The 25,750-nt window shown below is 39.4% G+C and overlaps 1 protein-coding gene across 3 annotated transcripts in view; it reads left to right on the top strand.

Annotated features, from left to right (window-relative positions):
• The window catches only part of AASS (aminoadipate-semialdehyde synthase), a 30,557-nt gene extending 10,319 nt beyond the window's left edge, over nt 1-20,238 (top strand). For all 3 annotated transcript variants that reach the window (XM_048301676.1, XM_048301673.1, XM_048301677.1), the window contains 11 exons: nt 3,096-3,217; nt 5,501-5,630; nt 7,148-7,258; nt 8,539-8,647; nt 9,039-9,179; nt 11,039-11,206; nt 13,353-13,448; nt 15,335-15,450; nt 15,625-15,713; nt 16,039-16,215; nt 17,720-20,238. In XM_048301676.1, the coding sequence (XP_048157633.1) occupies nt 3,096-3,217; nt 5,501-5,630; nt 7,148-7,258; nt 8,539-8,647; nt 9,039-9,179; nt 11,039-11,206; nt 13,353-13,448; nt 15,335-15,450; nt 15,625-15,713; nt 16,039-16,215; nt 17,720-17,838 (1,378 nt within the window). In that variant the 3' untranslated portion in view covers nt 17,839-20,238. The remainder of the gene's footprint in view (nt 1-3,095; nt 3,218-5,500; nt 5,631-7,147; nt 7,259-8,538; nt 8,648-9,038; nt 9,180-11,038; nt 11,207-13,352; nt 13,449-15,334; nt 15,451-15,624; nt 15,714-16,038; nt 16,216-17,719) is intronic.
• The last annotated feature ends 5,512 nt before the right edge of the window (nt 20,239-25,750 follow it).

Genomic DNA, 25,750 nt, shown 5'->3' with positions numbered 1-25,750 from the left:
GTGATGGTTTAGCTCTCGTTGAGAGCCTGTAGGAGTAATGTGGCTTGTTTTCACTCTAACAAAGTACTGTGCGGTGTCCAGTTTAGTTTCGGAGGGTTCTACTTAGACTAATTGCCAATAGTCCTTCAAGTCTGTGAGTACTTCAGACATAGTTCAGCTCATACAGTCTGGCTGTTCTGTCTTGGGTGCCATTAGATTTACCAAACAAACTCATCTACATCTTTGCACCCTTACTGGCTTCTTGGCTGCTACTGCTTTCTCACCCACAGCTGCAAAGGCACATCACATTAACAATGTTATTGTTATTTGTACATAGATTAACGTAACTGAATTATTTAAACTCATTTATAGAGAATAAGCATAATCTGGAGCTGTGTAGATTCTGTTCCCATACTTGATGGGTCATTTGGCACCTCATGTTTTTGCCTGTCCTAGAGTAAACATGCTGTGTTTGATTCAAGCGTGACTTCATTCTAGACACTAGAAAAGTTTTTAATAAATACTACAAGTTGGATTGCAAAATCCAGCTTGCTTTCATATAGGAATCTTCCCTTCATCAACACTCCCTACCTCTTCTGCTCCCTAAAGCATGGAGAGGAATTCTTCTCTTCCCCTGCCCATAAAGGTACAGCTGTGGAAGGTGTTCTATTAGAATTGATAGGAGGAGGAGGAAAGTCCTTGGGGTTGCCATATGAAAGTATATGATGGGCTTAGAAGGCTTTCTGTGACTGTATTAAATAATGATTTAATTTTTAAAAAAAATCAGATCTGTAAAGTTTTTATGAAAGTAAAAATTTCCAGTAATCTATAGTAATAATTTTGATTGGAGAGTTGATACATTGATACATACAATACAGATTTAATGATCTGAAAAGAATGACTTTAAAAAAAGTCTCTGAAATAGGAGGGAAGGAGGATGGAACATCTGAAATTTTTGGGATTTAATTCAAACTTGACAGTACTGATACAGTAGGCTGGAATGTGCTTCAGACAGGTGATACAGATGTATTTGGTATTGATTTAACTCTCTTCACTCAGAGTAGTCTTTCAGTGCTATTGTTCGAGGCCTTGTGCCCCTAAATGTACTCAGATACTTCCTGCCATGCTTTAGGTTGGACAACAGCGGTCTTGTCTTGCTGTTAGAGATTGCCCTGGGAAGCTTCAACATCGTCTGTCATTGTTATGGCAATTTTTGAAATGAAAAAACACAACATTGACTTTTGGATGCCATGAGAAGCCTCGAAAACATTTGAACCAATTAGTAGACATATGGTTGGTCCTCTTCTAAGGTCAGCAGGTTTCAGCAGAGTGGACATCATCTTATCAGCTAGAGGTCAGGATTCTTTCTGAGGCATAATCTGCAATGCTGGTATAAACTCTTAGTGGACAAAGGGGAAACGAGGATCTTGCTTATATGTTTATGAAGATTCCCATGAGACTGTATCTTTGAAAGTCCTATCTATTTATTGAAATTTATTTTCAGGGTATGGGATAAATAAAGCCAAAGCTCATTCTCCATTAATTAAATTAAATGATAGGGCAGTGAACAGCTTTCTTCAAAAATAAGAAGTGCTCTAAGAATTCTTTTTATTTGCTGTCCTGGGGTGACTTTATGATGTGTATCCCATGTCGCTGCTCTATGCCCAGAAATTAACTTTGTGCCTTTCTATGCCTCTAAACTGAGCCTGAGAGGGGGAAGGAAAAACTGAGCAAAACTTTTTCAAAGCAGTTTGCAGCTTGTTCAAGGTCACACAGAGATAGCAGTTTTTCCCAGCTGCAGCAGGGGAGCGAGGAAGCACCCGGCTTGCTGCTTTCCAGTCAGCTTTTGACCAGTTGTTTCAGTTTCCTTTTCTCCAGAGAGAGACTGAGAGTTGAACTTTGCTTTTCCTTCCCTGGAATTTCGGATTTTCTCCCTTTTCTACTGGACTGCTTCAACCTCAGAGCACATCAGGAGGACTTTCCACGGGGCACAGAGGGCCTGGCCCTGGGCCAAGCCCCAGGTCCCAGGAGACCAAAGGGAGGACTCTGACACTTTTTCCCAGGTTTTTTCTCCACAGCAAGAGATTTTATTATTTAGCATTATTTTCCTTTTCCCATGTGTTTGTTAAATAAATAGTTTTTATCTCTTTCACTTTCCTTCAAGGAAAATTTATTTTTTCCCGAACCTGGTGGGGGAGGGGTGGTTGTGCCTTCTCTCAGAGGATATATTTCTAAATTTGCCCAACCGGAACATTTGCTAAATAGTTTTTATCTATGTGGTCATCATATGTTAGAGTTTCACAATTCTGACTTTACAACTTAATGCAAATTTAAGCTAAAAGGAAAAATAACTATAAACAACCAAAATGTGCATTCCTACTATAATTTATGCATTTCTGAGGGCATATTTCAACAACTGTTAAGTGCATTATTCTGGTTGGCAGAAAGAAATGCAGAATCTGATATGAATGCATTTTATATTGAAAGTCAACAGAAGATCTACTTAAATTTATTTATGAGAGTAGTAGTAGTTAGGTTGAAACACTCTGTGATGGTTTTGAAATCTGAGTCCTTGTCTGCAATGTTGATTTCTTAGTTGGGCATTAAATTTATTTGACTTTTATTGACTATCACATTCCTGTGATGGACTAGTATGAACCTAGTATAACTTACACAAAATATGCTTTCACCAGCATGATTTTGTGTACTTTAGCAGTTACCTGTGATGGAAAGGGAGCAAGGCAGAGCCTGGAATCCCTTTCTGACAGCCTGACATGACATTGGTAGTCCTCAAGTGGTCAGGTTACAGTAATTTGGCCATTGGGAAAAATACAGCTGAGGAAAGTTTTGATGAACAGCTAGAAGCAATTGGAGAAGCAGTGGGAGTGTCGATGGACTTGGCTGTGTTTATGTTAGACGAAACAAGCTGGAAATTAAGCAGCAGAAGAATGGAAGCAGTGCTAGACAGTCCTGGATCAGATAGCTAGGAACTTGACTCTTGGTCTGAATAGAGCTCTTGGTTTGTAGACTTACTAAAATAATACTTCTTCTGTTAACCTTGGCTGCTTACAGTTTCCTTCTGTGTCATTTTAAATTTTGCCTGTAACACCTTCTAGGGAACAGGCTCAGTCACTGAAGATGGGTGATGAGAAGAGGGTTTTGTTGCTTGGATCTGGCTATGTTTCTGGGCCTGTGCTTGAATATCTCACTAGAGATTCCAACATTGACATCACAGTTGGTATGTAAGAATTTGTTTATTGTAATTTCAATATTATGTCTGTGGCAGAACCTTTCTCATAAATAATAAATGGATGTGGTTTTGAGAACAGATAAAGAAAATCTTTGTTATTATCCACAGCAGAAAAGGATTTTGTAGCTTTGTGAGCATTTTGAATTTATACAATTGATTTGAAAAGGACATAGCCATGTTAAAAGTTAAATGTTTGCATGCGTAACCTGTAGGGAAATAAGAAGTATTTTTCCTTCTAACCTGCTTTGGGCTGGGGATTGGTTTTGTAGATAGTCAGTCACTTTCTTGGTATTTTGCTCTGTTTTCAGCCTCACACAACAAAAAGATGAAAATGTTTTTATAGACATCTGTATGAGTGAAGTAACAGCTGTTCTTATAACCAGTGTCATGGTAATAAAACTTCAGACCCTGATTCTTCCATAAGCACTAAATGTTTACTTGTTTATTCCTCTCTTTTGGTTTTATCTGTAGCATATTTCAGGTTGGGCATCTCAGTAATCCTTTTCTGTACCCTTAATGATGACTTTACCCTGATTCTGTGACTTCAGATTTAAAACTCAGGCTGTATTGCCTTATTGCCTGAAAGATACATTGCGGGAGGTGGTTTCCCTTAAAACTTACAGTTTTGTTGCTGTTGATTGTTGTTGTTATTGCTTTGAGTTGTTTGGTTTTTTTTTTTTTGTTGGTTTTTTTTTTTTTTTTTTTTTTTTTTTCCCCTTCATGCTACTTTCATACTTGGCTGCTTTTGCTACCCTTCATGGTGATAACCATAGTATTTTTAACCCCTGGAAAAAAGATTTACTATGAAGAAGAGGGGAAATCTAGGAAAGCTGCACCCTTGTTGTGAGCACTGCCTGGAGTAGTGAAGAGAGAAGGATTACAACAATATGCAGTGCCCATCCCCTCATTACTACAGAGGTTGCCTCCACTCCCTGCAGTGCAGTGGCAGGAAGGGAAACCAGGTGAACTGGAAGATCTGTGTTGCCAAGCACTGAGCAAACATTGCCTCTTATCTGGGTAGCTTAAAAACATGCAGTTTCTACAGCACACACACACAAATACCACAGAAGGAAAGAGACATGAAGATATTACTTGTTTGATATTTGACAGCAGGCAAGTAGGTGCAGAAAACACAAAGTGTGTGTGAAAACACAAAACACTGTGCCATGCTTGGTTTCCTACTTTTAGGCTACATCACTTTAAATCCAAATGATGAAAATTTAAATTGGGAAACCTTAATGCAATCAACTTTTTTTAGTTTGAATTTGTAGATGATTTTGCCTAGCCCCTTTCCCTCAGTACACTTTGATTAGTAGGGTATAATCACCCTCTGGTAATGTTTATTTCCCACTGACTGTGGAAAGGGCATAAGGAAATAAGGCCCTAACTTAGAGGCACAGATGCTTTTAATTCTCCATAAGCTTGTGCCCCACCTGCTGCCTTCTTCGACCATTCCTTTTTCCTGGCTGTGTTCTCTGGTTTGTGCTGGCAGCATGGTGAGCTGGGAAAGGAAATTAGTCAGACGTAGCAAATACTGGTTGTATTACTGTGGTTCTCTTTTTCAGTTCTGCTTTCCTTATAATGGTAAGTGCAGATGGCTTTTAATTCCCCAGAAGTCTGTGCCCCACCTGCTGTCTTCTTTGGCCACTCCTTTTTTGTTCTCTGTGGCTTGTGCTGGCAGCATGGTGAGCTGGGACAGGAAACCAGTCAGAGGTGGTAAATACTGGTTGTGTTCTCATGGGTCTTTTTCAGTCCTGTTTTCTTTACAATGGTAGTGAAGTGAAGGCAGGCAGAGACTGGGTGTATCCCTTTTAGTTATAATATCATATTTGAGATTGGTAGGACTAAGCCATAGGTAAATATTGAAACTAGTCTGCTTGAATCTGGACCTTTTACACTTGACCTAAGTTAAAGCTTAATGTTTCTATCATTGTCATGTTAAAAATGGTGGTTGATGTGAATTGGTTTTGCTTTAAACTATTAAGCTGTTCTTGACTGTAAATAGGAATTCTGTTAAAGTGTACTGAGTTTTGAAATATTTCTTTTTAAACCAGATTTATCTATAAATGCATAGCTGTGTGGAATGAGGGATCAAGTAAGTTTTTTTGAACACGTTTGTTTACTAAATGCCTGATTTTTTCTCAACTGTTAGTGAAGGAAAACATGCGTGCAACTGTTTCTCTTTGGGAAATATGGCACAATTATACATGGGTGTGCTTTGGACTTAGCTTCATCTTTAGGTAACAGTTTATTGTTTTACTTTTAAAACAGTATCTGTCATGAAGGAGCAACTTGAACAACTGACAAAAAAGTACAGAAATATTACTCCAGTTCATATGGATGTCCTTAAGAATGAGGAAGAGCTGTCCTCTTTGGTGAAGAAACACAACCTTGTGATCAGGTCAGAATTCTGTGTAAAACATGATAGGCTTGACACTGAACCGTGCCATAAATCAAATCCCTCCTGATGGGAGAGAATTTTCTAAAAGTCCTTGCAAGGAGTTTCAAAGATAAACCAAGACTTTTCCTGGAGTTTCAGTGTTGCTGGATAGTTGTTTATTAAGTCTTATCAGAGGAACAGAGCCACTAGCGTGACCCAGGTACAGCACAGAGCACAGAAAGCAGGAGAGAAGTCTCTAATTATCAAGATTTACACAGCCTTTTAAAGATAATTTAACCAATGGTTACTAAAAATGTACATTATTTTCACTTCCCTACCAATTATACAGTAACATGGCCAGGAACTGCGGAATTCTCTATCCAGTCATTCCAAACTACTTTTACTGCAGAATATGGAGTAGTAGAAGAAGGAGAAGAAGGTTTAGAGAACAACAACAATCCTCCATTTTGATACCTTTTACTCTTTTCTATTTACTACAAAGAGAAGCCCAAAACCTCTAAATTTTCACCCTGTGACAATCTTACACAGTAGTCTATCACCTAATTCACGCCACTGTATTTTCTAGTTCCTGTCTGATCGTTGGTAATTTTTTCCAAGGTTGGAGGCTAAAACAGTGTTGTTCAGGGGGGTAAGAACCCTTTAAAACAGGCAGAGAAATATTCTCGGCACTCTGGGTTCCTACAAGGCTCAACCCTAAATCATGCTGCTTCTTTCTCCTAGTTGATTACATGGTAACTTTTTTTCTAATGGCCAAGAAGTGGGGTCATATTTGTACATGTAAGTAGTTGTAACTGGCTACTGCCTTCTCATGTAGTGGGGCATCAGAACTTTAAAAGGGATTTTGATTTCTTCAGAAGTCTTTACCAGTTAAATGGACTCCCTTGTTAGTGTGAAGGGTCAGTTGCATCCACAAACATATGTGTCCTTGGGGTCAAATTTGCATGTTCACAAGAGGAGGCAAAATTCTGATATCTTGGTATTTTCTCCTGAATATCCCATTAAGAAAGAACTCATTCCAGATACTGATACAGGGAAGGAACTGCATAGTCTTTGCCATTTTGTTTCTTTTGCCACGGCTATTATGAATGTTGTTTCCGTTCCAGGTAGAGCATGCTTTTCACAAAGTACTTCACCAAGATCTTTGTAATGCAAGCTTTCTCAAGGATGGTTTTGCAGTTTTGCATCTTCTAAACCTCTAGCATGCTTGTTTAGATGTCTTTGGAAAGAGGTCAGTGGTTTGTGGTTTACAGAGAAGTGTGACAAAAGATGCTGTCTCAAGAATGACTCCCCTATTGTTCAGTGCCCTTTTCTGAGTGCATACAACAATGCTGTCCCGATAGGGTAGTGTTTCACTTTCATAGGTATGAAACTGCTCAGGGCAAGGCAGGTATGACTGTGGTTTTGAGCTATTACTTGAGCTCTTTTGTAGGCATTCAACAAACGTTTGAGCATCTTCCCAGTGACAGGATAAGTAACTGGTTGTATTTTGATGTTGCGTGATTCTCCTTCATTTGTAGTTTGCTGCCTTATTCAGCACATCCTTTTGTTGCTAAGAAATGTATTGACAACAAAGTGAACTTGGTAACAGCCAGCTATTTAACACCAGCCATGAAAGAACTTCAGGAGAGGTAGGTGTGAAAGTAGCATCTCCCTGGTGTTGCTTCCTTCTTTAGTGCATTATCTGAATATTTTTCAGTCTGTTACACCTGCAACACTTATTGTGAATTACTGCTGTCTGCATTCCTTCTGCTTCCCTTTCTGTGACGGAGGACCAAGTAACTTTCCCAAAGGTGCATGTGGCAGAGTGGAGGAATGAGTGCATTCCTGGTGAGACTAATGCTCTAAATAATGGAATGTATTTTTCTGCCTGCATCCAACTACTTGATGTAAATGTGCCTTTTCCTTTTCCCTCACACCTGTTAAGATGTTTGATCTGGGCTGATTTCAAGCTGATTTCAAGTTGGGCTGTCCTACTCTACCAGCAAGCTTGTTTGTCATCCCGTGCCTTTCCCTAATAAAAACTTATTCTTGGCTTGTTGGATCTACAGTAATCTCCTCCTTCATGCTCTTTCTTTTGGATATGCCCACTCTATTATTTTCAGATAACAACTCTAACTACTCTAATGTTTCTGTTGTTGTACTTATTATATGCTTGGAAGTTGTTTTGAGCATGGAGCTTCATCTAGGTGCTCCTCTCAGTCACAGTACTGGAAAATCTGAAGTGCATTCAAGTGAAGTGAGAATTGTACATGCTGTGTCTTTACAAAATATAAAACAGAAAAAGCTAGACAGGTAGAGAAACAGTGTTGCAGAAAGTGAGAGATATTTGGGGGCCTCTCCTACCATTCTTACTGAGGTAATTTTTTCTCAGGAAAAAAGAAATTTTGAAAGGGCACTTCTCATTTGTCAAAAGACAAACTGATTTTGAAAATAAAATAAATTTGTGGTGATAAGTGAACTTCTCTGGTACTGTAGGCAACTATTAGGAAAAAAAAAAACTCCAAATACTTGTAATTGGGGAAGTAGACCTTTTAATCTCTCTTCCTTGTAGGAGCTCTTTAGGGCAGTTATGACTAGCTCTGTGCTGCCCTCTGCATTACTACCTTCGTGCTTTATAATGCTGTCCAGGAGATTGTGGGATATGGAGTATCTGGTAGAAATTTTGTTTTCCACCAACATCTAGGTGTTGCAGAGAAATAAGAGAAACAAAGGTTAAAAGGCTATTAGTCCGTTGTCACTGTCCAGGTTTTAACATGTGCTTCTGTTTCTTTTTTCCCACAAGCTGCGGGCAGAGCTCAGAATTTACTGCGTTGGGGAAGGTTCACTGGGCCTTTGTTGGACAGATTTACAGAATAAAAGGCCAGTAATAGTGGATATTCTGATGGCTCTGTATTTCTGTTATTTTTAGTGTAGAAGCTGCTGGTATTACAGTGGTCAGTGAAATGGGTTTGGATCCTGGTCTTGACCATATGTTGGCAATGGAATGTATTGACAAGGCGAAGGAAGTTGGTGCTACGGTAAGGTTAGCTGGTAGTGTGTAGTTCTGCCAAGATTATATTAGTAAAGTTGTTCTTTTAACACCATGCAGGTACTGAGCACATCACTGATGTATAACAGACTCTGGACATCTTACTTTTTCTGATGCATTGAGTTTCATAGCTACTGATTCACTTGGTGAGACCAACTAAGATGGCCTTGCCCCAGTGTATCTTTTGGTTTCCTTTCCTTTACAGGCAGTGCCTGTAGTTTTCCCCTCTCCCCTGTAGTTTCTTCTGATCTGGCCCCCATTATCTGGGGGATAATGTCAACAGAAATTTTCAGAACTGATGGGGATTCTGCAGGGTAGATCTGTATGCATCCTGATCTGTCTTCTCTTCACTGTTTCTTTCCTGTGGATAAATCTAACAGGTTATATCGTACACTTCTTTCTGCGGTGGCCTACCAGCTCCAGAGCACTCTGACAATCCTCTGAGATACAAGTTCAGCTGGAGTCCACAAGGAGTGTTGCTGAATACAGTTCAGCCTGCTACGTATTTAAAAGATGGAGAGGTGAAGTAACGCGAACATTTTCATTTAAAACCGGACAAAAAGGTGGTATTTGGCTAAGGAAGGAGTTGGGACTTGTAAGATGCTGTGTTTACTTTCAAGCCAGTGGCAGTCAGTTGCCTAAGCCAGCTGCATAAATCACTTAGTCCTATGTTTGGAGCATGATGATCCCTGGTCGCTGCCACCTTAATTCTTACTTACTGTGTGGAAACTGATTGTCAGGAAGGAATTTGTTCTAATGGCTAAAGCACTGGATTGGAGTTGATTTTTCTGGGTTCAGTTTCCATTCCTTGGGTGTTGCTTTTGCCACTTGATTGCCCTGTCTTTGGCCCTGTGAAACAAAGGTGAGAGTGCTTTTCTATCTAGTTGTGTTCATAACTCAAATAGCTTCATTTTGTACTTGCACAGTGCATAGCAGAACCCTTGATTCCTTTTTCTTTTGGTGAAGTGTGTAATACCAGTAACCCACTGAGTGGGTTTTATGAAATGCTTTTTGGTGTATTTTATGCAAGCTCTGTTTTGCTGTTTGTGCACGAGTCATTAGGCTTAACCTCACAAATGTCACTGCTTCTGTTTTATGGAAACTTTATAATTGATTTGTGCAAGGCTATTGCAAGCCACTATCACATTTCTTCTTTCCTATCTATTTCCACTCTAACTTTCTCAGAGTAGTTACTGCAATTATCAAGGAGACTGCCTTGTATAACCACTGTAAAGTTTAGGTAATTACCTAAAACTCTTTGATCTCCAAAACTTAGAAATCTTTTGAAATGTAATCTTCTGAAATATTTTGTCATGACATTTTGGTGCTCTACTGTTCTTACGGAAGTAAGAAAGGAGAAATTCGGGAATTTTACTTAAAAAGCAGCAAAGTTTCAGATGAAAAGTGTTCTTGGAAAATGTTAAAATATTTCTTACTTAATTCTGAGCTGGATCAGCCATTGCTACGAAAAACTAGAGCATGCATATGAATGATTTATTATGAGAGGACTAGGTGAGCTGGTCAGTAAATTCTGCAATTTTTCCTCCTTGCCACTAAATATTTATGTCTTTGACCATTGTGTAGGATTCTTTCACACAATGTCTTGCCTTTCGGCATTTCTGCAGGCTTCACTGCTTTAGTATTTCTTCTATAAGTAAACCTCTTCCCCTTGCTTAGAAATCAGAAAATGAGTTTGTATTGATGCTGCATAGCAGATCTGGGCTTTAGCTGCTTGAAGGAAGCAGGGTTCAAGGCTGTGGCTGGGAGTGATAATAGAACTAGTCACCCATTTTTTTGTTTTCCTTCGGTGGTGAATTCTCTCTGTGCTTTGTAGCCTCGAGTAAAGATACACATGGGCAGTAATGTTATATCTGTGTAATATAACTTGATTTATTTTAATTTTTAAAAGAATGAACAAACACCCATTGTTCTGTTTTTATTTTCCTTCTCTCCCATATATAAAAACCCAAGCAAAACCTAAACAAGGTAATAAAAAATTTGACAAAAATGCAGGGAGCTCATGGGCAGAATCTCGCTTCACACTGGTGGAGTTTGGGGCATGCTCCAAAATGACATTAATGTAAGTGAAATGGGAACCTGCCACTTTAATATAAGTGCAACAGGAATTAACAGTGTGTGTGAGAAGAACATGGCTTGTTTTAGACCTTTGATTAATAATGGCTGACACAATGCATGCTCTTCCTGCACACATATGATTAAATGGCTTGGGCAACTGCTTTATTTAGATTGGGTCTTTATTTGCACTTGCAAGACCAAACATGTTTTTCCTGGTTTTGAGCATACTTTATCTTTTCTGTTCTGAAATAAGTTGAATAAGACTGCACCAAAATAATATTTGCTGTTCTTTCACAAACTTTAGATTATCAATATTCCACCTGGAGGAGCGTTACTGGATTCTGTTACTCCAATGGACTTTTTCCCAGGGTTAAACCTTGAAGGTTTTCCTAACAGAGACAGCACAAAATATGCTGAGCCATATGGTATTCAGACAGCTCGCACTTTACTGAGGGGCACCTTAAGATACAAAGTAAGTTCTTGGCTTTATCATTAGTAATTATTGTTTTCCTCAAGAGATGAATGTTGTAAAATTCAAGAAAACTGTGTATTTAAATCTCAGCCTTTTATGGCTCTGCACTTGCTATTTATGAGCTCCCCGTTATCCCAGCTGAGAGATAACAGAAAGCACTTATCTAATTATTTTTAAATGTAGCTTTACTTGCTGTATTTAACAGGTTTTTGTTGCAAAATGGAAAAAGACTTTTATTTGTTTTTAGACAGTTGGCCAGTTGTCTTGCATAGTTTCTTCATTGTTTCTTGCATTGTTTCTTCTTTTTATTCTGGCTCGGTACCTGGTGTCAGATCAATAGAGGATTTTTAAAAATGAAATAATTCCATTTTCTTATATTCCTGTGAAAAACATAATGTAAAAATTTTACAGAAAATTATTATTTTCCATCAATCTGTTTCTCATTAAGTAACTAGAAATCTTTAATTTGAGAAGCTTTATAATTTTGGTCAGCTAAGTAAAATGTTAAGAGATAAATGTGTTTTCCTTCTAACTGATCAACTCTTTTCCTTTCGTTAGGTGTACTAAGCAGAATCAAAACAAAACATTTTTTTCTTTCAAATTTTCTTTTCTTTTATATTTTCAGTCAATATGCATTAAGGAGTAATAAACCTAAAACCATATTGAAGGCTTGAAAAAGCTTTTATGGATGTTGTATTATGTCTGTTAAGTTTATGTCAGGGTTTAAGTTATTGTTATTTATCCATAACTTGAGGAAGTGTATGTCCTTTTTGTCTTAATTCCTCTGTTGCAATACAACAGAATTTTTTGTCTATTTCTGGGAGGGAGGGAGGCTTGCTTAGATGAAAGCATGGAAGAAGATGGAGGGCCAGATGGGGGGAAAAGGGTTATAAACTGTAATAGCTCTCTTTTTGTCAGTCTAGATACAATCTCTTTTTCAGAATGTAGAAACATGTGGGAGGCGTCTATCTCATCATGAAATCTTAATATGACAATATCTATTCTTCCATTTGATGCCTGGTAAAACTTTCTTGTTTTGTATGTGTTAACACAAGGAACTGCAAAAGGTCAGGGTGACAAGCCAAGGGGTTGTCAGTGTGCTGCAAGAATGCTGTTTCTGTGGTTAGTGCTGTTTTCTTAACCCCCAAAGCAGGGCCAGCACTTTGGGCTGGGGTGATGTTGGTAGGGTTGTTGGGCAGGGTTTGCCATACCAGCACAGAGTGCTGAGCAGGGCAGAAGTTAGTGTTGGCCCTTTGCACATGCTGCTGTGCTGCAGACCAGAAAGCAATCTGTTCACTGAGGAGGCAGTCATCTCCTGAAAGTGCCTTTTTGGAGATTAAGTTTAGATAGCTAATGGAGTCAGTTTAAAAAGAGGTATCACCCAGAAGAATCTCACTGCAAGGCCATCTGAGCTGATAACCTAGTGCTTGTGGAAGTGACTCCTAATTTAATTAGTCTTCTTTCAGGGTGCTTTATTTCCTCCATTCTGCTTTTTTAATGTTTCTAGTCACTTTGCATGTAAGTGCTCTCAGGTGTCCAGCAGCTGTGTGGGAATGTTAATGGGATACAAACCAAAGTAAGCAGAAATCAGTTGAGACTTCTTTTGTTGTGCAAGCTTTGCAGTTACTTTTAAATACCATTTTACCGCTGTTTGTCTGTCTGATATTCCTGAAGATGAGAATCAAACACCCAGGATTCTTATCTTTAAAATCAGCCAATGTGATGTCCACGCAATCCCAATGGTGTGAAACTGGGTGAGCAGAGTTCTGCTTTGTGCTGTCTGTATTCAGTGGTTCGTTTATGGGCCAGCTGGCTGATACAGCCCTGTCTGTAGTGATGGGCTGGGGTGTCAACTACTGCTGGCCAGCTGAGCCCTTTGATCTCAGGAACCAATGGTACTTGCCATGGAAGTATTGATAAGAGAATAAGCCATTAAAAAAGATTGAAAAGTAGTGAAGGGGTGGAGAGGGGCTGGGGAAGACACCACTCTGTGGCACCTCACTGGCATCAGGTTATTGTGGCTGACTTCCCAAGAGAGTAAGACTTAAAACTGCCATGGTTGTGTCTATCACTACATTCAAACCAAGGAGAAATACCTCAGTTTCAAGTGATTATTGTTTTTAATGATGTTATTCTTTTATTTCAGGGATACTCCAGAACTATGGGAGGCTTTGTAAAACTAGGGTTAATTAACCCAGATCCTTATCCTTTACTAAGGTCAACTACACCACCTCTAACCTGGGTGAGTTACTCTGATTACTCTGCCTTCTTTCCTCTGTTTTATTGATGGTTTTCTTATTGCTAGACTTGGCTGTACTTAGCAATGGGAATCTTGTTTTGCATCCTGATCTTTGATTTTTTTCCCCTGGAAATTAGGCAAGTTTTCTTCAGCAGGGTTGTAATAAGGTGCTGGAACAGGTTCCCTGATAGATTCTGGAGTGTTTGTCACTGGACGCTTTCAGGACTCAGACAAAGCCATGGCCATATTTTTATGAATTGTCTTACATTTTTTGTTAGTCACAGTCAACTCAGTGCTCTGAGTTTGCAGTGTCCATATTGCTGCTGTCTCATGATCTTCAGTGTAAAAGTTTTTTTTTAGGGCATCAAGAAGTAAGAGATTGTGCATATTAAAATCTTTTTTTCTATTAAAATTCTGTACAAGCATTTTTTTGATCTTCTATTATGTTGCTTTTCTGTCTTGATTTTGTGTACCTCACTTTATCTCAGCCAAGGCATGACTGATGTTACATTTGACAATCGACATTTTGGTTGTCTCTGTGGACAACAGGGAATTTCATATTTCAGTATGGGGTGAACAGAGCTGCAGTGACAAATGACTTATTACTTGTCAGGTCTGTTTCTCTGTCTTCTGAGAAAATTTTCTTCCCTTTTGCAAACACAAAAGGGAAGAAAGAGAGAATAACTGTTTATTACTCAGATGAGCAAAATTCAGATCTGTCTTCATATTTGTGCTTTTTTTAAGCATTTATCTGGAGAAAACCAGCAGGCTTGTGCTGTGTGATGGTCTGAGAACAGCACAGTATTTTTCTGATGATGTCATTATTTCCAGTTAAGAGTGTCTTGAGTATTCTCAGAGCCAAGAAGCTAGAAGGTGAAGAGGGCACAGTCTTGCTTGTCTCTGACTAACATACAGTATTGGGAAGATGAGCAAACTCCAGGAGTTTTTGGGTGGCCATATGGGAATTACTTGGGAATCACTTCTTTTTTTTTTTTTTTTTTTTTTTTTTTTTTTTTTTTTTTTGAGATTATATTGGTCTACTTTCAATTTTAGGGTTGATATTTTCAAGTTTTCTTTGTAAAGATGGCTGGAATTTCCAGTTCTTCAAGCCTCAGTGATAAGTATACAGTGTTAGGTAATCTGTAGAAATAGCTATAAATGTATTATTCTCACAGCAAAGATTTTGTTAGTGATGTTTTTACATCTTTTTATTTTCCCTTTATCAACTCTGCCAGGAAAGTAGAAGATATGGGCTAACCTGAGCTCCAAATGGACTCTGGAGTTCTTGCTTGTTTCATATCTTGCTTGTAGTTCTCTTTATTATCCACTTTGCTGTGAATGAAGCAAGAAATAATTAGCATCTAGGTAGCACAAAATGGCCTTCACATATGCACAAATATAATGAGAAAGTTCTTTGGTAATACTCCCAGGATTGCTAGAGACTTGTTCATCTCATCAGTCTGTTTCCTTCCTTCTGAAAGGGACATTCTCCATTTGTAGACCAACTGAAAGATATCCAATCTCTTAAGTTTTTGACTCTGTTAGTCTCCAGGTGGCTTCTCTTTCATCCTAACATTCTCCTAGTGTCCCTTGTTTATGCAGGTTTCTATGTTCTTTCTTTGCTGCCAGAGGAAGGGATAAAACTAAAATGTAGGGGGAAGCAGCTGAGGGGTGGGGTACAAAGTCTTTTAGGAAAAGATGAGCCCTATTTTCACCTGCTGTGATTAAAATTCTCAAACTTTCTCACTTTCCCTGTACACGTAACCTGTCTTCTCTGAAGTCCTGAATTTTAACAGATCTTAGTGGAGCAGCTGGTTCTCAACAACCTTGAATGAGATGGAGTGGGAACAGATGTCAGGCCTTCATGAACCTTTTTTGTTTTAACACAGAAAGAGCTCATGTGCAAACTGGTTGGAATTAAGTCACCTGCTGAGCACCATGTTCTTAAAGAAGCTGTATTTAGCAAACTGGAAAAGGACAAAAATCAGCTGGAAGCAGTGGAATGGTAAAATGTTCCAATGATTTTTAAAGTTAAAAAAAGAAGAAATGTTTGCAATTCCAGCCATTTTGGTTCATGTTGAGACTGTTAAACTGGTATGCTGAACAAGTGGAAATTAAAAAAACTATGATGAAACTGTTGATAGGCAATGATAAAAGACTTTCTCATTTCTTCTGCCAGGTTAGGTTTATTGGGAGATGAACCGGTTCCAGCAGCAGATTCCATTGTAGGGGCTCTTGCAAAGCACATGGAGATGAAACTGCCCTTTGGTATGTGTTCTTTTTCATGGGTTTGAATGGAACAAGGCAATATCTTTTATAAGCCTTAATTGGATTTGTTTGCTCACCTTCATTAATAAACCTTCATGATACATTTTTTAATGTATTGTGATGTCCCCTACTTCCCCAATCTATCCTTTTCTTTCCCTGTTACACTTTTAGTTTGATCCTAGTATTTTGTGCTCCTTAATAGTCCTTGCCTTCAGTCACTTCCCTGATATCCATGCTGTGAATGTGTAGTGCCTGGCTCCTCAGGAACCTTGTATTGATGTGGCTGAAATACAAGTAACAAATAGTTTGTGTGCTTTTCTCTTAGGCACTGGAGAGAGAGATATGATTGTTATGAGAAGTGAAATAGGTCTCAGGCATCCTTCTGGTCATTTGGAAGACAAATTTATTGATCTGGTTGTCTATGGGGATAACAAAGGATATTCTGCAATGGCTAAAACAGTAGGATACCCCGCGGCTATTGCTGCTAAAATGGTTCTAGATGGTAAGTGGCTATTCCAACTTCAGTAACTGTATTTCAATCCTCTGTATCTTCCTGCTTCTAGAAAGTAAATATGTAGTGTTTCTGAAGTATATTTATGTATATTTTTAAAAATTTGTCAGACTCTGACTGTCTTCTTTACAGGAATTTTTAATCTGCATGTTTGGATGTTCAGATGTTCAGTGACAACTCTTAATTTACTGCTTAATCCACAAAGATTTTAAAGTCATTTAATATTAAATGTTACACTAGTGTAGAGGAAACCTTTAGCATGATAAATTATAATTGATTATGCTACAGTGAACATATACCTGTGCTGAATAAACTAGCAACTTCCACTGCTACTTTCTGGATTGATGAAATTTGAGGTTTGGGGCATATTACCTAAGCATGTTGTTATAAGCAGTCAAACTCCTCCTAGTCATCACTGTTGAACGAAATACTGTGATTTCCCCTTCCTTGCTCTTAATCTTTAGAACTTTCTTCTCCTGGCTAACTGAAATGAGCAAAACTTTGGGGTTTTTTTTGTTGTTGTTCTTTTTAAAAAAAAAACAACTCACACTTTTGAAGTTTAGATACTTTTCATCAAACTGCAGTTTCACAGTTCTGTGAATTAAGTTCAAGCTGTGTATACCACTATGTGTTTCAAACTTGTTTTCCATATTCTTTGATACAGTACTGATGCTGTGTGAGAACACAATGCCAGGATTTTTAAATCTGCACGTGTAAATATATGCAAAAATTTTTTAAAATGAAAATTTATATAATTTGCATATTGATCTTTGCATTTGTTCTGGGTTCCCCTTGGCTGGTTGCCAGATGTCCACTCAGCTATTCTTTCACTCCTCCTCAACAGGGGGAGAAAACAAGATGTAAAAGCTCCTAATTTGAGATAAAGATAGGGAGATCACTCACCAGTTACTGCAATAGGCAAAACAGGCTCAGCTTGAAAGAAAAATTATTTTACTTTATTTCCAATTAAAACAGGTTTGAATAATGCAAAAAAAGAGATAAACTAAACCAACATCCTTCTCCCTGCTTTGCTCTCCCCGGCTCAAATTCACTCTCTGTTCACTTCTCAGCCTCTTGCCTCTCTCCTGAGCAGCGCAGGGGGCTGGGCAACAGGGGCCTGTGATCAGTCTCTCTGCTGCTCCTTCCTCATGCTTTTCCTCTCCTCCAGCTGGATCTCCACCAGGGGCTGCAGGGAAATCTCTGCCCCAGTGCCTGATGCACTTCCACCCTCCCCTTCTCTGAGAGTGGTGTTGCAGGGCTGTTTCTCACACTTCTTTCCTCACTGCTGTTCAGCACCTTGCCCTTTCTTAAATAAATATTCCCTGAGGTGCCCCACCCATGGCTGAGGGACTCATTGGTTCCCTGTGCCTGGATCTGGCCGTGTCCAGCACAGCAGCTCCCACCTTGCCCACAGAAGCCCCACTGTGCAGCTACCAAAGCCATTCCAATAAACCCAGTGGAGCACTAACACTGTTTTTTAATACCTTTATTTCAGGTGAAATAACTGCCAAAGGCATGGTCATACCTCTGACAAAGAATGTTTATGGGCCAATACTTGAACGTGTTCGGGCAGAAGGCATTCTGTACAGTACTCACAGCGTTATCAGACAGTAACTGAAAGCAGTGGATTTAATCAAGTTTTGGCTTTTTTTGGTTCCCCCACCTCCTTCTGGAATCTCAGTTTGGACCAGCTAAAGGCAGCACTTGCCATTTCATATGCAAATGTTGCCTTCCATAAAACCTGCCACCCGGCTTTAATGTAGAAACCATAGATACTCACAAATGGTGATGTTTTCCTCTTAAAATTGTTAATCTTTCATGTACATGTTTCAGCATCAATCGGATCTTTCCTTTTATTTTTTCTAAAATATCTCAGAAGGGCTTTTTTTTTTTAGAGTTTATCTTCTAAGTGTATAGGGTTATTATTGTGACAAATTTAAGCTGAAAAAAATCTAATAGTGGATTATTTTGTGGTGGAAAAGTCTGGGTAATGAACTCTATTGATGAAGTTTGATTGTTCATGTGGTAAAAATAATTTTTCCAAAAAATTGAGATGAAAATGATACTTAAAATTTAAGTCTGGTCGTCCCTTTCACTTTAGCAATATTAATGAGCGTTTTCACAATAACAATATGCAAAAAATAGTTTAGAAATTCTGCACTACTAACAAATAAGATCCTTTTAAATCTTGAAAATGTTCAGTTCTTAAACATTTGAAACCTATCTTAATATTTTTTAATCACTTTATAATGAATGTAAATTTAAATTAATTGGAGGAGGGAGGAAGATTAGAGCAAGCTTCCCCCCACACCCTTTCTTATTACAGAGTGGAAGCTGGTTGCAATATATTGAAATACCTGCTGTTACATGTTGCCTTGTGCTGTGGAGAGAGCACATTAGCATTGAGCTCTGCAGCTAGGAAGGGCAATCTGAAATACAACACAGTTAATGTGCCTAGAAGATGCTCCAAATGACATGTTTACTCTTCCCACTTCTACTGCATGCCTCATCCAGTTTAAGTACTGTTACAAAGGGAATACATTGTGTAGTATATGCAGCTTTGAAATGCACTAGGTTTAGAGGTTTAAATTGCCACTTTTTGAGTTAGCTTCAAGGTTTTGAAGCGTTCACTTGGGAACCTATGCCTACTACTCAGTACAGTGCCACTTTAGACTGATGGAGTATAACAGCTCATTTGCTGCTGAGTGCTGTGCTGACAGATGTGTCAGCCCTGCTCTAGCTGCAGTTTAGCCACATCAGTCCAGAACTGAACTTTAGCCCTAGTGCAGCTTCTCTGCAACATAGCACCAGCTGCCTCCTTTCGTTTCAGGGCTGCTTCTCTGGCTTTTGCTTAGGGATTTCTGCACTACCTTTCAATTAAAGCATGGCTTAGACTTCACCAGTCAGGTCTGTGAGGTGTAATGCTGTGGGCAGGTTGTATTTGCACTGGTACCTGTGCAGCTGCCTAGAGCTTCCCTTTTCTAAAGCTGAATACTGATGCAGGAAGCTGTCTGCTTTCAGCTTTGCTCACAAGTGCACTTTGCTGATAAACGCACAGCCTTTTCCTTCCTGAGAACCAGTGCTGTAATCACAGTTCTGAGAGGCTGGAATTCCAGGTGTCGTTTTGCATGGTAGGAAAAGCAGCCATAACAATAATTCAAGTTTTGATCTCGAAGTTTTGCTACTCAGGATTTGGATTTTCTTTGTGCACATGCAATGAAGTAGCAACTGCAACAGAGTTAAGTGAAAGGAGCCAAAGGGAGAATGGAGAATGAAGGGAGAATGTTACTGTGAAAGAGAAGGACTTTTTGTACTGAACCACTGCTTTTGTAATGTAATGCCAAATTTGGATTCTGTTACAGTGCCATGCATATATCACACAAAATTCTGTCTCCACAAAGTTGTTTTGCTTCCCACTGACCTTACAGGCTGTTGGTCTGTTGTCTGGCTGGTATATGCAGCTGGGGTAAGGATGGAGCCTGCAATGAATGTTCTGCTCTCTGCTGCCTCCTCCTTCTCCAGGTACATTAATGGCCTACAACTAAGGTTTAAAGTTATACTTGTCTCTGCTGGTTCCTTCCAGTACAGTGTTTGGTGAGACCAGGATTTTACTTGGGAATTCTCTGTTCCCTTCCTTAGCCCACAAATACACAACCACGGAGTTGTGCCTCTGTATATATGCATGCACCATACTTGCTTTTCTGCCTTGGAAATGCAGTATGAGATGAAAATCAGAATTTTAAAAAAGTATCTAATATTTTTTGACCATTAAAGAATGAGCAGTGCAGTGTTTTCTTCAAGAAACACTGGTACTATTTTTGAAACACTTTATATTGGAATACATTTCTATTTCCCAGTGCAATGCTGCATTTTGTTTTCTATGTTTAGACTTAAATGAGTTTATTGCCTATCTTTTTTTATGAAGATTATACTTCTCAGTTCTCTTTGCATATTACTGGAAAGATAATTGTATCTTATACACAATATTGCTTGAAAAATAAATCTGAAATCCTCTGTTTTGTTGTCACGTCATCTTTACAGTCCAATAATAAGATGTACCTGAATGGGATTTGGCATAGATGGTTATATTGAAAGGATGCCTACACATGGACTTTTCTATGTGCATGAAATACCTTTGCATACTGCTTGCTAGACTCATAGGAGAGGACTTCAAGGATTGTTTAAACATGCCCATATCTATCTATCTATCTATCTGTATATCTGTATATCTGTATCTAGATAATTTTCAGCTATAATCTTAAGAGATTTGTGGTTTTTTAGCACTTTTTTTTTCTTGGGCATAAGGACAACTACTGAAGTGGTAAGCTACAGAATAGCAGATGTATGATATCTCCTGTGCCTCAGGAAGGCATGAAACCTTGGTGTCTCACAGCCTGTCTCAGCTTGAGGACTTTGGTCAGCTGAATACATGGCTTCTGCTACCACTGCCTGTGCTGACAGGCTCTTAAACTCTTTGTTCACACGGGGCTTCAAGGAACAGATTGTTTCACTGGGTGTCTCTCATTTTTTCATTTTGGAATTTATGCTATTGACAGACCTTCATGACATGTAAGATCACAGTGTCTTTCTGAGATGGAGGTGCTTGAGCCCCATTACACTCAGACTGGCTTCTCTGCCTCTGTGTTTTGCACGCTCTCAGCCCCAGATATTCCTACAAGTGAGAATTATATCCCTTGGAGGGACTGGAGTACAAAAGTGACACTGCCAGAAAAGGGTGTAAGCTCATAGCAAAATAGCTGTTTAAGGGGGGAAAAAAATGGACTCTAGTGGTTGTGATTAGGCTGGAAAACTACAAACAGGAGGGGGAGAAAAAAAGAAATTTAGCTATGAGTGTCTAGCAGAATTTATCAAGGCAAATCATACCATCTCAAATATATTCTTTCTAAACTACTGTGCACAGGTTGTGACTTTCCTGAAACAAAGGAATTAATTCCATAAGCCATAAGAATTCCATTCCATAAGAAGGGGTTTTTTTTCCCCTCACTTGTTTTGGCTTCGAAAGGAAAGAATTCAATTTGGAAATGGAGGAGAGTCAGACATAATGTGGCCAAATATTGTGAGAGAGACTTCCCTTCTTTCTTGTCCCTTTGAAATCCTAATCCACCAAAGCACAAACCTGTGACAAGTGGATGGTCAGACATGGGCCTTGCTGCAGGGAAGGAGTGAAAACCAGGACTGTAACCTATGATACCTCAGACTCAGGGTAGCAGTGGGGCCTTTATTTCTGTTTTTAACCCCAACAAGACAACAGTGCTCCTCTCATCCCCAGCCCTGCTTTGTTTATGCTCCAGAATGAGAGAGAAATGCGTTTAACTTTGCTAAACTCATCTTGAAGTAAGCATTTACCACAGAGAATTTCAACCTTTCTGAAATTACACACATTATCCTAGGACATAGCAAAGAACTGTAAAGCTAGGTAAAGCACTGTGATAAAACATTGCTAACAAGTTTTGTCAACTGATTTTTGAAGTCCATACTAAGGTCTTGAGCTAATTTGTTGTGGTGCTGATAGTGATGAGTTTTTATGACTTTTGTTCCTTGCTTACTGCTGATTTTTGTAAAGCTTTTCCATAGGTATTAAATCTCCACATCACAATCACTAAAAAGTTGGTGATAGTAAATTACTTGTTTTCTTCTTTTTTTTAAACTCTCAACTCTTTTCTGATTTCTTAGGAGGAAGATCACTAATGAAGTTTTCCTTGTCACACATAACTTACAGCTATGTAAAGAGAAAAGCTTAACCTGATGTTGTTTATTAATATCTTCCTTCTTGCCAGAGATACATAACATCTTCTCCACACTTGACCCAGTTTGAAAAGGCAGGCTATATGTCTTTTGAGTCTGTAGCTTGGATTACAAGAAAAAAATTAATTAGAATATGGACTTTGTCTGAGAGGAACTGACACGCATTTATTAAAATCTGTAATCCATCACAGTTGAAGATTATAGAATATTTTTTTTATGATTCTTATTTTTTTTCTAGATCAGAACCAATATGTGTGAGTAAAGAGATTATCTTAAGCATTTATGTTTTAAATAACTTGTCAGCATGCTAAGATGATGAATGTGATTACAAACATCTCTGGAAGAAACCTTGAATGACAGCTGATTCCTTGGATTACAATTCTAAAATGTCTGCAAAACATTTAGGTTGAAAGGAACAGTTATATCAAGATGGGAATTTAGAAAGGAGGGATTCCATTTTTGCTTTTGGTCCACAGATGCTTGAAAAAACAGAATTAATTAGCCTAAAAATTACTTTGTATCTACAACTATATGAACCTGTAAATATATTAGCAGAAGTCACCTTCATGCTTTTTATTTGATATGTGAGGCAACAAGCCAGTTTTCCAGAAGAAAAGGCTGAATAAGTAGCACATGAGCACTACAGTTTCTCTTGTTGTGCTAATAGGGTGAAGTGCAGAAGTATATAATAAGGTTATGGAATATGGTTTGCAAATGGCCATAAGATCACAGTTAACCTCTCTGGTATGTACACCCCTAGAGATTAGGATATCAAAAACTGTTTCTATAATTTTTTGAATGAGAAGGGGGAAGTATATAATATTGCTGTCCTTATTAGCCTAGATGTGCAAATGGAGCGTTGTCAGCAAATCTGAGTGCTTCAGAGGAAGTAGTAAGGAACCCTCAGGCCACCTGAAAAAGAGGATAATCCCTTTCTCAAAGCACAACCATTACACACATTTGTATGCACCAAATTTGTGCCTGAACACTCCAAAAAATATGTATGTGCAATTCTTACAAAAATGTGCATCACTTGGGGCAATGAGCCCGTTATGTACATTTTTAACTCCTGTCAATCCCCCAACTCCACAAATGTAATAAGAAAATAGTTCTAGATCCTATTCTTGAAGGCATTTAACTCCACCAAGGATACATTGCATGTTTGCTTGCACTTAGGAGTCCTATCTCAGTCCTGTTCTTCCTGAACTTCAGTAGTAGCCAATATGCAACCATGGCAAGGACCACAGGATTAAAAAAAAAAAAAAAAAAAGGTGCAAAACCTGAATAAAGATGTTTTGGCCCAGAAAAGTAGGTTGCCTCTGAATTATTTAATGAACTAATTATGGCTTTGAACTAGAGATGAATACTTGTATCTACGGGCACATGGCTGGCACCCCTGGCCCAAGGCTAAACTACCTGCACAAATTCTGAGAAACTTGCTGGAGAGAGCAAGAGTGAGCAGCTAACAGGAATGAGGAAGAGGGCCATAAAGTCTTGTGGTGCTACACAGGCAGTTAAAGGGGAGTTATGTGAGGGAAGGCCAAGCTCTGGTGGAGACCTGTGGTGGCCGGTGAACATACATTACAAGGGACAGAGAGTTTTCAGTAAGACAAGTCCCTAGTACCACAAGAACCACTTTATGTTAGGGTGACCAAAAAGGCTTCTCCCAGGATGCGTGTTCTGTTCTGTTAATCTATCCCAGTTTGGATTCCCCGGTTGGCTGTCAGCCTCTACCCCTCGTCACTCCCCCAGAGCTTCCCCATTGGTCCCCGTTCCCTGGTCCCACCTTTTCCCCACCCCCAGATAAAACTGTGAGTTGTGGGATCATGTTGGTATTTGCCTCTGCACCCTTCGGCAGTGTAGCAGCAATAAATGCTCCTGGCAGAACGCACACAAATGCCCTTCTCGGCTCTGTGCTACCGACTGTAACACTGAGCCCACCCGTGCGGCTGTGGGGGCACGCGGGACCCCACGGAGCCGGGCAGGGACGGTATTAGAGACCTTTTGGAAAGAAAAGCTTGTGAAGTGAGAAATACCAGGGAACTTAACACCATTATAGCTGAGATACCTAAGCAGCAGCATCTGAGGTTTCACACTTGGGTATGGCGTAACAAAGTTAAGACCCATGAGAGTAATTAGGTAAGAACTTTTTTCATCTGCAAAGGGATAGAAAAGGTTGGAGAAACAGAGGCACTAAGGAGAGCCGTTCTAAGCGCAGGAACAAGGAGAGAAGAGGGGTAAAAGGTGCTTACATATATGCTGGCTGCTGGCCAGTCCCTTTACCCATTCATGCCTTGTGCCTGACCATGGCCCTCTGTCCTGCCTCCTTTTAAAATCCTAGTCCTATTCTCTGTGTCGTGAATCCTATTTCTACCATCCTGTGTGCATGTATGCACGTGTCTCCCTGTGTGGTACATGGGCACTGCATATTCCCTGGCTGGACCTGCACAGGGCCTTTGGGCTTACAGGAGAATCATCCTGCATGCAGTGGATGGGGAAGGGGAAATGTCGAGGGTCCCAAGTCCAATGGATTCAACCACTCCCTAACCTCTTGGACTGAACTGTGGTTAGAAAGTGTCAAAAGTAAAAGAGAATTTAATCACATTAATATTATAACACAGTTTTACAAAACCTCCCTATGTTACATGGGCTAGATGACCTCCAGTGGTCTCTTCCAAACTTACACCATCCCTGCGGTTCTGTGATACATTGTTTTGTCTATATGATTATTTTTCTTGTAATGAAAGAGGACAAGAGCATGAAAAAGTCTGCCTTACTGCTAGCTATTTTGACATTCTGTGCCAGTCTGTCTCCTTGTCTAGGACCTTCACACTCATGTATCAACAGTATGAGGATTCTTTAAAGATTCTGCTCTTTAGATTCTTCCAAATCTAAATTCATTTTGGCTTTGTTGCAGCTCCACCTATCCTCAATCACACACTGCTGAGGGGGTCTAGATCCATCTGCTGACACACTGAGCTCCCTTACACATGCCTACTCTAGGAATCAATCAGCGAAAATCTCCAAGCCCACATCAGGCCTGTCTTTTTCCATGCTTAGTTTTCATCTCAGAAAAGGTCCATTATTTTCTGTACATTTTACTCCAGAACAGTATTTCTGCTCTCAATATTTCTACATAGCTACTGTATAAACTGTATAAAGTGAGAAAATAGTTGGTCTCACTGCCCATGCTAGTTTTAAACAAGTGTCTTACTCTGTTCCGGGCTCCTCCAGCCCCTCGTGGTGCAATCTTCAGTACAAGCAGTCTCTTTTCTTGCCAGTTCTGAAGGTTACAGAAAATGATTGAGGCCAACTTGAAACAATTTGCTTTCGTTTCTGCAGAGATTGCTTGCTTTATTGCTTCCCAAAGTTTGGCTGTTGCCTTGCCAAAGGAGGCAGCAGCAAAGAGCTCAGCAGCCGAATCAATGATCTGAAGCCAAGCCAGCAGGGAGGTGTCTTGGGAGGGGCCAGCTAAGGCAATTGGGACACCTGCAACAGCCCATTAACCCGTGGGTGACCAGACTGCAAGATGTGGGAGGAGACACTAAAAAAGGAGCTAATGTGGACGCTATAGGTATGGGTAGGAGTGGAGCAGAGATTAAAAAACAGAAAAGTTTTCTATAAGTGTCTCCTGAACTTGCAGATTTCATGGGAAGAGCAGCTGTCTGCAGATCAGCCTTAAGTCCTTGCTCTTGTAAGTAAAAGCTCTCCTGCATGGCAGTGAAGACTGTATACTGTATGTGGAAGAATACTAAGCACA

Source organism: Corvus hawaiiensis, chromosome 4 (assembly GCF_020740725.1).
Source record: "Corvus hawaiiensis isolate bCorHaw1 chromosome 4, bCorHaw1.pri.cur, whole genome shotgun sequence".
Lineage (NCBI taxonomy): Eukaryota > Metazoa > Chordata > Aves > Passeriformes > Corvidae > Corvus > Corvus hawaiiensis.
This window is presented reverse-complemented; position numbering and strand designations above follow the sequence as displayed.